Below are 11,570 nucleotides of genomic sequence, written 5' to 3' on the forward strand. Positions count from 1 at the left end.
TCGAAATCTGAACTTACCTACCAAAAGGTTTAGCAGATGGGAAGGGATATATATTTGCCTTTTTTCACTTGGGACAGCCTCCTACAGCGTAAAAGAGTAGTCATAAATACACGAGGGGGGGCTGTCCCAGGTAGAGGGCAAATTTATAATTTCCCTTATCAGACAGGACGTGATGCAAAAATCAAACATATTAAATAATCTTAGCCATTGGATTAGTAGACTTGAGTTTGACAGCTAAGAACACAAGTAGTCATCAAGAGAGATTATTAAACATGAAAAGCACACGGATTAGGTTAGAGGTTATTTAGTATGTGGGATTTATGTACAATGCATCATACGGCTTAATATAGGTTAATATATTAATGGTGTGGATCCTCCTATCGTAAAAAAAAAAGGACCAATTGCCAACGGGGGTCAAACATTAGGCAAAATTATCAACATGACCCATGCTTTTCAAAAATTATCAATGAGGGACAAAAGAGGTCTTGTCAGTAAAAGCTGGACGAAAATGCCCTTTGGCATTTACAACACGTTTTGACCTTGGTTTTTCCTTCTTCCCTCTTCTTTTACTTTTCCATTATCACATTTTTTTTATTTTTTACCCTGCCAGTCATCTTCCTCTTTGTTCAGCCACCATTATTGATGGTAAATCTTGAAAACTTGAATGTTGAGTTCTTACCATCTATCTCTTTGTATTTAGTTTTTTTTTTTTTTTTTTTTTTTTTTTTTTTTTTTTAGGGTTTTGCACTATTTTTCATTCTTCTGTTTCTGATTTATCTTGTTTAGGGTTTAAGCTTTTTTTTTAGGGTGAGTTCTGGAGATAATGCATGGATGACTTCACTCCCTTTTTTGGAAGACAAGTGGTTGTATAAGAAAAAGTTGATGTAATACATGAATGAATGGCTACACATTTTTTTATGTACTTAATTATTTATTTTTTTGTAATACACAAATTGTGATGTAATACATGAAGCACATTTAATGAAAACAACATCCATTTCTTTTGTTATTTCTATCATGAGCAGAATTGTAATGCCATTAGAAGAGTTGCTATAAGCATGGGGTTTTGTAGCATAAGGGGTTTATCAACTCTCTGGAAGGGGGTTAGTAACTAGGGCTGGCAATTTCACCCGGAAAAGCGGGGATCCACCTCTCCCCGCCCCGCTTGGGGAGGGGATTCCCCGATTTGAGTGGGGAAGGGGATTTAAAAAATTCCCCGGTGCGGGGAAGGGGAGGAGAAGGGGATGGAGTTGGCCCCGCCCCGCCCCGCCCCGCATTAATGCCATTTTTTTCTTGTATTTTTTTAAGTGTTTTTTTTTTTTTTTGGAAAAACTACTAGAAACCCCTTGGATCAAAACATATCTACAAGATTCTCCCAAAATTTTCATAATTTCCATTAGTACATTTTTGTCCCTGACATTGCGTTTTATGTTTCCTTTACCCATAATCCATTGGGCATTGTCCCTCATTATATTAGTATATTACCCTTAGAAATCCCTAAAATCTCTCCCTCGAACCATCAACATTAAATTCTTTGAAAATCTCCCTCCCCCAAATAAAGGCAACATATCTCTGATGAGTGATGAGATTTTATATGGTGTGCGCTCGTGTAGTCCATTATTTTTCAAAAAGTAATGTATGGGCTACGCCATAGGATGATCCAAACCGTCCATTTGATAGGCTACAATTTAAAAGTACTTTACAGGCCACACCATAGATCATCCAAACCGTCCATTTGATGGGCCACAACGTAAATAGATTGCTACCCAAAAATCATTTCCAGAGGATGATTGCAACCCTCCGATCTATAGAAGGTACCATAATATGCAATTCCTCTATAGATCAGAGGGTTGGGATTATCCTATGGAAATGATTTTTGGGCCACAACCTATTTACGTTGTGGCCCATCAAATGGACAGTTTGGATCATCCTACAATGTGCCCATCAAGTGGAAGGTTTGGATCATCCTATGCCTATGGTAGTATGGTGTGCCCATCAAATGGACGGTTTGGATCTTCCTATGGTGTGGCACGTACAGTACTCTTTGGCAAGTGGGATTGGGAATTAAGGATTTGCTAGGGACTAGTGATCAATTAAATGAATATGAGAGCAACCACCTTTGTCCCCAGGTTAATAAAATGAATTAGACAAAATCTTAGCCTATGTGGGTTGTGTGGCTACTCTCACATGCAACAGCCAAGCCGCAACATGCCTGAAGTGATTGTCCCTAGCAAATCTTTAGTTTTAAACCTAACATTTAACAAAGTAAAGTGAGAAAGTAAAGTGATTGTCTCCGAAGGATGCGGGGCGGGGAAGGGGAGGGGATGGGGATTAGATATTCCCCGTGGGGAGGGGAGGGGGATTCCCCACCATCCCCGCAGTGAGGAGGGGAAGGGGAGGGGGAAAATTCCTCGTAGAGGGGAAGGAGTAGGGGACCCCAACATCCGGCCTCGACCCGCCCTGTTGCCAGCCCTATTAGTAACTCTCAAAAGTAGGGTTACCAATTTCCGAATGGGCTTATCAAGTGCTTGAAAATTGGCCGAGAGTACTGGAGTTTTGGAAGAGGGGTTTCAAGTCTCTAGGAATGGGGTTATCTAGTATAAAAAATGGGGTTACTAATTTTCGAATGGGGTGATCAAGTCACTGAAAATTGGCCAAGGGTACTAGAGTTTTGGAAGGGGGTTTTCAAGTCTCTGGGATTGGGGTTATCTAGTATAAAAAATGGGGTTACCAATTTCTGAATGGGCTTATCAAGTCTTGAAAATTGGCCGAGGGTACTAGAGTTTTGGAAGGGGGTTTTCAAGTCTCTAGGATTGGGGTTATCAAGTATCAAAATGGGGATACCAATTTCCGAATGGGCTTATCAAGTTCCTGAAAATTGGCCGAGGGCACTAGAGTTTTGGAAAGGGGTTTTCAAGTATTTGAGATTGGGGTTATCTAGTATCAAAATGGGGTTACCAATTTACGAATGGGCTTATCAAGTCCCTTAAAATTGCCCAAGGGTACTGGAGTTTTGGAAGGGGGTTTTCAAGTCTCTGGAGTTGGGGTTATCCAGTATCAAAATGGGGTTACCAAATTCTGAATGGGCTTATCAAGTCCCTTAAAATAGCCCAAGGGTACTAGAGTTTTAGAAGGGGGTTTTCAAGTCTCTGGAGTTGGGGTTATCCAGTATCAAAATGGGGTTACAAAATTGCGAATGGGCTTATCAAGTCCCTTATGAACACGTTTTTACTTCCTTTTTTTTCACTTGTTCATTTTCACGTTTTTTTCTTTCTACCGTACGATTCATCTTCCTCATCCTCCATTGAAAGGGAGAAGGAGAAATGCAAAACCCTAAAACAAATGAAAAACAAAACCTAGATATTGAGAGATAGATGGGAATGAACTCACGTTTCAAATTTTCGAGTTTTCCCACCTCCAGTGGTGGCTAAATGATGAAGAAGATGACTGGTAGGGTAAAAAAAACAAAGTTGAAAATGAAAAAGTAGAAAAAAAAGAAGGGAAAGATGAGAGAAGAGGGAAAAGTGGAAAAGCAAAACGTGTTGCTTAAGAAAAGGGCATTTTTGTCTAGCTTTTAATGATAAGACCTCTTTTGTCCCTCGTTGATAATTTCTGAAAAGCATGGGTCTTGTTGATAATTCCACCTATTTTTTGTCCCCTTGGTAATTGATCCTAAAAAAAAAATCAGTGTTGATGTATGGGATTTCACCGCCACGATAGATTTGTAGGTATTTGTCTCTCATCAGCATCTTAGGCACCTCCGTGGCAGTGGGGTTAGCCACTTCACCCTCATCTCCACTTTCAGATGGAAACAAAAAACAGGAAACAAAAAACAAGAAACTAGTGTCTCCCGTGGTGAGAAGTGTTGAAAATCAGGAAACAGTTGATGGGATTTTGAGTAGAATTTTTTGTTCCAGATTTTAGCCCCTTCTCGCACGCAACAGGAAACAAAAAACAAGAAACTAGTGTCTCCCGTGGTGAGAAGTGTCGAAAATCAGGAAACAGTTGATGGGATTTTGAGTAGAATTTTTTGTTTCTAGATTTTTAGCCCCTTCTCAGCACGCTAGTTTCTGTGTCTCCACTTGGAAGCGTCAGTTTATCATGAAAAAAAAATTTCATAGTAGCCAAACGTGCCCAAGAATTTCCCCCATTTGAAAAAAATAAACGAACTGCAAAGGTACATCCCGATGGACAGATAGTTAGATTGGCAGGCATACAACACGAGGTAATCTAACATCAGTCTCAATGTACTAAAATTGACTTTCCAAATATGGAGAAAGGCACGAATGCAAACAAAAGTGACATTAGTGCTGCAACAGGGTCGGGTTTTTCAAAACCCTAGCCCAACCCTGGATCCCATTATCTCAGCCCTGACCCTGAGTCAGGGCCGAAAAACCTCAACCCATTGCCCGCCCTGATTGGCCCTGATTTGGCCGGGCCGGGCCCGACTGGCCCTAAAGAAAGGGAACAAAATAAGACAATATGAATTCAACAACATGACGGGCAACAGAGACAATTGATAATAATAATCTAAAGAAACATCAATCCAAGATAATAAAAAACATTAGCAAAAGAAACATGCACAGATGGTTCAATTCTATAATTGAAAACTTAGGGTCGGTCGGGTCGGGCTGACCCGAGGTATTAACCCTGAACCCAACCCGACCCGACCCTGAGTCAGGGCCTAAAATATGAACCCTGACCCGCCCTCAGGGTTGGAAAATCCAGCCCAGACCCTATTCGGTCTCAGGGCGGGTCAGGCTGACAGAGCCAAACTTGCACCCCTAAGTGACATCATTCATTAGAAACCCTTTTGTGATGATGGTGTGACTAACCCCACTGAGATGGAGGTGCCTAGCTGATGAGACAAATATCTACAAATCTATCGTGGAAAAAAATAAAATTAAAGTCCGTGCAAACTTTGATAGATTTTATGTAAAGATCCCGTTTACTTCTGTTGATAAGAATTTATGAAAAAATAGATATTTTATATGATTTGTGGCCCATGAAAAAGTGAATTGGGACCCACCACCTTGGATGATCTAAAACATTTATTTGTAGATTTTGCCGTAGATAGGCTGTGCCACGAAACCCTTCGATATATTTGGTGTAACCTGGTTGGCTCATAAAGTTCAAAAAACGACAATATAGATACCTTAAAAAATGATCATCGTGTATAGAGAATATTTTTTCAGCATGGCCTAGTGTGATCAACAAATGAATGGTTTATATCCTCCGAATAGATGTGCCTGACTGTACTATTTTTGTGCACATGTATTTATGTGAAAATACAGACTCACAATGTTTAAAATCTCAAGAAAGCTATCTATACATATATAGCTAGGTGGGAAAATCATGGTCAGGGGTCGGGCTCTCTTTCGTTCTTGTATAGCTATCTCTCCTCTTCTCATTCGATATACGTGGCTAAACAATACAAAATGGGCAGAGCCTTAGGGGCCGTTTGGATACGCAGATTTTAGAATCCAGGTTTTAGTTTGAAAACAGTGTAAAATAGGATTCGTGATCAAGCTGTTGTGTGCTGTCATGATAGCATTTATTGGATTTTAAGTAAGAAAACCAGGTTTTAGAAATCTCTCTAGCATCCTGAGATTTTTAAAACCTAGAAACGTGGGATGATCTGCTACGCTCTTGCTGACGGAAAGAATGCAGAGAAATTAGAAAGCGACGGCTGCTCCGCTTCTTCTCTTGTCTCTCATCTACAATTTTGAAAAAATCCCGGATTCTAAAATCCGCGTATCCAAACGGCCCTTTAATCTTGCATGAATGACTAGGAGGGAAAGTTGGATGGGTATCTTCTAATTTTGTACGTCATGTGGACATTGCAGGGGTGAGATAAATTTTTTTTGCATAGGGGATGGAGTCTGCCAGCAGTAGGTTTAGGCGCTTCTTGGGAAAACTCTCTCTTCCTCATCTCCTGCGTATCTCTCACACTCTGTGAGTTCCCTTAGATGGCCCTCTCAATCCCTTCTTTGCGAGTTTCGTTAGATTTCTCTCTTTTCCCTCTCTGTCTCTTGTGCCCAATGCCAAGATAGCAAACCCAGATCTTTATCCCGACGGATATGCTCCAAAGCTATATCTCTCGCTCTGCGCTTGAGCGCTCGAGTGCTGGAAACAAGGGTGGGGCCACATTGATGGGGTGATCCTAAGCATTCATTTGAAAGGCCCCATCATGGATGGGGTGTGTACCAAAAATCAACTTCATTGGATCACCATAAGGTGTCCATTTGTGGGGGTGAAAATGGACAGATACTGTTTGTCCACTAATATGCCCATTTTTCCACGCCACAAATGGACGCCCTAAGGTGATCCAATGGAGCTGATTTTTGTGGACACCCTATCCATGAAAGGGCCCATCAAATGAATGCTTTGGATCCCTCCCCCCCCCCCCCCCCCCCCCTGTTTATGTGCTCAAACGCATATAAGCTTATCTGTGCTCGAGCGCAGGAACCCTTTTCTCATATATATATATATATATATATATATATATATATATATATATATATATATATATAAGGTACCTAACCAATGCACGAAAAGCTCTACAGCTTCCACCAGGCTTTCACATCCATTGTCATTGGTGGCCCACTCTATGAGTGCTTTCACTATAGCCTTTTTCCTCGGTAGCCCTTTCACAGGTTGCCTCTTCCGCAGAGACCCACTCAACCTCGGATACTTACTGGTATGTTAGGATCTGTGGATGCTCAATATATTAGTTTTGCCCATCTTTAATGACAAAAGGAAAAAATATTTTTAGTAGATGCCAAAATTTGATGATTGACATGATTTTTGTGCCATATGAGATCAAAATTAATCAAGTTGAGGGCAACAAGGGTGGACCAACTATGCTCTAATGGGGCCACTCACTATTCAAGCATTACTCGAAATGGACACTCCATCGAAATTTTAGAAGGAACTCCCAAATTTTTTTTAAAAAAAAAAGAAGAAGAAGAAAGAGAACTCCCCCCCATTAGACAATCTTGGCATATTGAGTGGAGGCAAAAGAAGGAAAAAGAGAGAGATAAACAAATCCATGCAAGGAATGAAAGAGATAATGGCGGGTGGCAGCAGTGTGGAAAGCACACTCACATCCATATACTATGGTTATTTGTCAACTCGCTTTCTCACACTCAGCCGTGCGAGATGAATCAGCAATCCATCTTCTCAATCTACATGCACATATTAAAACAGATCATTAAGAGAAGAAAAAGAAAAAGATAAAGAAAAAAGAAAGACTAAAAAAACCCACCAAAATGCCACCACTTCTACGTGTCTTTAAACGAGAAATTATATATGGTGCCCGACCGTCAAGTCTCGTGTGGGCAGTGGCGGAGCCAGGATTTAAGCATAAGGGAGGCAAGCTTATATATAAAGGGGTCAGGCCTTCAAATTTTAAAGGGGGCTGGGCCTAGTAAGGATTTGGCCTAACTCAACAGGGGCAACTGCCCCCCTTATGCTAGATGTGGCTCTGCCCCTGCGTGTGGGCGATACAATAAAAGAACCACCCTTGATGTTTGATCCAACAACAGCATCTTGAAAAGTGATCTGCTGTTGGATCAAACATCAAGGGTGGTACCGCCCGCAAGGGACTTGACGGTCGGGCACCATATAAAAACTCTCTTTAACCATACAAAATCACTGCAAGAATAGCTCATCTTTTTTTTCTTTTTCTTTTTTTTTTCATTTTTAACTGGATCAAACATTAAGGGTGGTACTGCCCCGCAAAGGACTTGACGGTCGGGCACTATATAAAAACTCTCTTTAAACATACCAAATCACTCCAAGAATTAGGGGTGCAACTTGGGTCCGGTTGAACCCGAACCCGACGGGTTGAACCTGATTTTTGGGCTGGTTGGGTTGACCAAATTCGGATTGGGTTCGGGTCCGCGTTGGGATTTGGCAACCCGACCAAAATTTGGGTTGGGTTGGGTTGGGTTGGGTTGGGTATCAAGCAACCCGACCCGTAACCCGACAAAGAGTAATACACGTTTTTTACTTTTTGTACTTTGTAGTTTCTAACGTTTTGTTGTTTCTTTCTATCCTTTGCAAATATATATAATAGATACTTATCAAAAACAAAAAGTAAAGGGCTAAAGTCACTAAAGTAAAAACCCTAACCTAGAAGTGATCTCAACCTCAAGATTGAAGCATGCAAAAATCGATTGATTGGATGATCTCAACCTTCTTTTTCTGGACTAAACACTCGCATATCCTTGTGATTGTGATTGTCATGTTTTCTTCGCATCATTTGCAGTTATTTAATATGTGCATGTGTTCTAGTAGTGTTTTATTGTTTTTTTCCTTTGGTTTTGAACTTGGGTGCCATTTTCCTTACTAAATATCTCATCTGAAATGTCTAAACCCGACCCAACTTGGGAATTCGAGTTGGGTTCGGGTTAGGGAAAAACCAATTTGGGTTGGGTTGGGCTGGGCTAGCCATCCTAGGTTGAAAGTCAGGTTGGGTTGGGTTAGGGTTGGAGGATGAGCTCCTCAGGTTGGGTTGGGTTGGGTTGGCCTCAACCCGACCCGAGTTGCACCCCTAGCAAGAATAGCTCGTCTTTTTTTTTTCCACTTTTACTATTTTAAGCTTACATTTTGTCTTGTTTTATAGGTCATGCAATAGGCATGAGTCTAGCAGGCATTAGTTATAACTCTCTCTCTCTCTCTCATGCTATACATCTGTTGAATGAGGAAGCAGCTACATAGGCTCAGATTTTGTCTTATTCATTTAATTCATCTTAGGTGGCTGCTCTCTCATGCAACAGATGCTCTGTGAAATGCCTTCTGCCATGAACGCTAGCAAATCCCTATTAGGAATTTATCATTTCAAAAGCATAAACTATTCACCTTCTAGCGGTCTTTAGTAAAAACTAGGTTTATTTATGATCCACTAACACGTGGCATATGTGCTTGGTGATTGCGACCATTGATATGGCGTGCAAAAAACAACGGCTTAAAGAAAAAATCCTTTTAGGCATTTTTTCATGGTTTCCAAACATACCCTTAGTTTGATTGTACAGAACGACAAAATATATATTGTAGTTCAAATTGAAATGCAAATATAGAGAGGGTCGGAGCCCCATTAGAAACAACAAGGAATTCCATAGAAAGGAAATACATTTCCACCCCTTTCCCAATATTTTCACCCATTTTCTTTGTCTTTTTAAATGATTTGATTTTAAGGAAACGGCAAACAGAATGGAAATTGTGAAACAACTAATTAATCCAAAAAGCATAAGCTATTGGAGATGGCGTCACATGGCACATGTGGCCTCTCTTTTGGGTTGGCAATTACATGTGATTTTTTAACAAGAAGGAGTTTTGAACCCAAGGCCTTTGCTCTGATACCATGTGAAACAACTACTTCAAAAGCTTAAGCTATTGGAGATGGTGTTATTTAATCTTTTTTATTTTAACAGGAATAAATGCAGTCATTTTATGGAAAATACAAGAATAAGAGGTGAAAATGCTGGCAAAGAGGGTGGAAATATCACTTCCCTTTCCTTAAATAACTTTGGAAGCACAACTAGATCAAGCTAAGAAAGTGAAAAGAGCTTATAACTACTTGAATCCTCCATTAATTCCTTTGTGCAACTAAAACTAAGTAGAGGAAAGAGATATTAAAATAAGTATCCACACTTAGAAAATAAATACGTAGTGGCCATTTCTTTTCCTCGGTGTCCACCACCATCCATTCCACAATAGAAGCACTCTCCATAAATCCCTCCCTCAGGGCGTAGGAAAGTTCCCACACTCCTCCCTGTTCTTCATCCTTTCACTACCCTTTCATCAAACCCTCTCGTTTCAATCCTTCCACCCCTTCTCTTCTTTCCTCATGGCAGTCCTCAATGAGACAAAGCTATCAATCAACCAAGAAACCGAAACTAAGGAAGAATTCGACTACTCCGGGAGGGCGCAGTGGCTCCGAGCCGCGGTTCTCGGAGCCAATGACGGCTTGGTCACGACGGCTTGTCTGATTATGGGAGTGGGAGCCGTGAAGGAGGACGTGAAGCTGATGATCTTAGCCGGCTTCACCGGCTTAGTAGCCGGAGCTTGTAGTATGGCGATAGGGGAGTTTGTCTCTGTATATTCTCAATTGGATATAGAGGTGGCTCAGATGAAGAGAATGAGAGAGGGTGGAGATAGGGGAAAAGAGGGGGAGAATGTTCGGCTTCCGAACCCGATGCAAGCGGCGGTGGCTTCGGCTCTGGCATTCTCTGTCGGGGCAATTGTGCCTTTACTGGCGGCAGCGTTTATTCGCCGGTATGCGGTTAGGTTGGGGATGGTGGGGGTGGCTGTGACTTTGGCTTTGTTGGTTTTTGGTGGGGTGGGAGCAAAGCTAGGGAAGGCGCCATTAGTGAGGTCTTGTATTAGGGTTTTGGTTGGGGGGTGGTTAGCTATGCTTGTAACGTTTGGGGTGATGAAGTTGGTTGGGTCTCATGGGCTGTAGATATCAAAAGGGAGGGGGCGATTCCGATTGAATAGCCCCATTGGGTCCTTCCACCACTAGAACTCCAAAGGTAGCAAGAATCACACAAGCTCACCACGTTTTCAGTAGAAAAAGAGGCCACTAGGGGGGAGGCAGTTTTATGTTTTCTTCTTTCTTTCTTTCTTTTTCTTGATTTTGTTGGGTATTTAGCAGTTGTGAAGGTTATGGGGAGTGAGGTTGTGTGAGGGAGAGAGGAGGGAGTGTTTGATTGTTCTTGTGTTATTTATTAGAATGGAAATGGTGATGTTTGTAATGGTTGTTACGTGGACGTACGTCTGTTTTTTTTTTTATGAACTTTTTATTAAAATAGTCACTAGTTTGCTATAATTACCAATTAGGTTTTAAGTTTTTAAAAATGACTAACGTAGTAGTTGCTCTATAGAAAAAAAAAAATTAAAAATGACTAACTTAGTTGCTCTATAGAAAAAAATAAAATTTAATACCCTTTTTGATTTAAAAACCCTATGCTGAATAGATGAGAAAACGTCTCGATAAATTTGCACATGAAGGGAGTACCTATAGATACAAGAATGTTGACATTTACCGGCGGCCATATGTTAAATCTATTATTGATACATCTTGTCATATGTTAAATCTATAAGTTATATGTAGACTTAGGGGTTAGTAGTGTAGAGTTTTAAATCCTCGTGGACTTCATAGATTGTTGATCACTCTAGGAAAGTCCAACGTACTGTGGGTCACTCTAGGAATGTCAAGGGCTAGCTCTTCAACAAGCGGGAACTTCAGCAGACTTAGATCCATCTGTAGGTGTCTTGGTCGTATGTTAAAGTGCCTAAGCCCCCCTCTCTCTCATATCATGCCGTGTGCCACGTGGACATGATTAGGTTAATTAATCTGACTGGAAAACCCATATCCGGCCGGCCTCCCGTTGATGTACCACACATTGATCAGATCATCCTAGCCCTGATCTATAAGATCTATTTTAGAGGTCTATCAAGAGAGGCTAAAGCACGGAGGTCTTATCTTATGGATGGGATGTCCATTTGGGATGGGAACAACACCATGAGGTTGCCTCGTGATGATCAACGTTCTGATCCAAAGG

The 11,570-nt window shown here is 41.1% G+C and overlaps 1 protein-coding gene across 1 annotated transcript; it reads left to right on the top strand.

The window, feature by feature from the left end:
- The first annotated feature begins 9,690 nt into the window (after positions 1 to 9,690).
- On the top strand, positions 9,691 to 10,820 carry LOC143880976 (vacuolar iron transporter homolog 4-like). The gene has a single exon (XM_077383950.1). The coding sequence runs from the start codon at positions 9,854 to 9,856 to the stop codon at positions 10,466 to 10,468; it is 615 nt and encodes a 204-aa protein (XP_077240065.1). The 5' UTR covers positions 9,691 to 9,853; the 3' UTR covers positions 10,469 to 10,820.
- The last annotated feature ends 750 nt before the right edge of the window (positions 10,821 to 11,570 follow it).

This window comes from Tasmannia lanceolata, unplaced genomic scaffold (assembly GCF_043159265.1).
Source record: "Tasmannia lanceolata isolate RefF3 unplaced genomic scaffold, GAP_Taslan_0.1 ptg000007l, whole genome shotgun sequence".
NCBI classification, from domain to species: Eukaryota; Viridiplantae; Streptophyta; class Magnoliopsida; order Canellales; family Winteraceae; genus Tasmannia; species Tasmannia lanceolata.

Bases quoted from the DNA above. Each gene is read 5' to 3' on its own strand.
- LOC143880976 (XM_077383950.1), top strand. From the start codon at position 9,854: ATGGCAGTCCTCAATGAGACAAAGCTATCAATCAACCAAGAAACCGAA.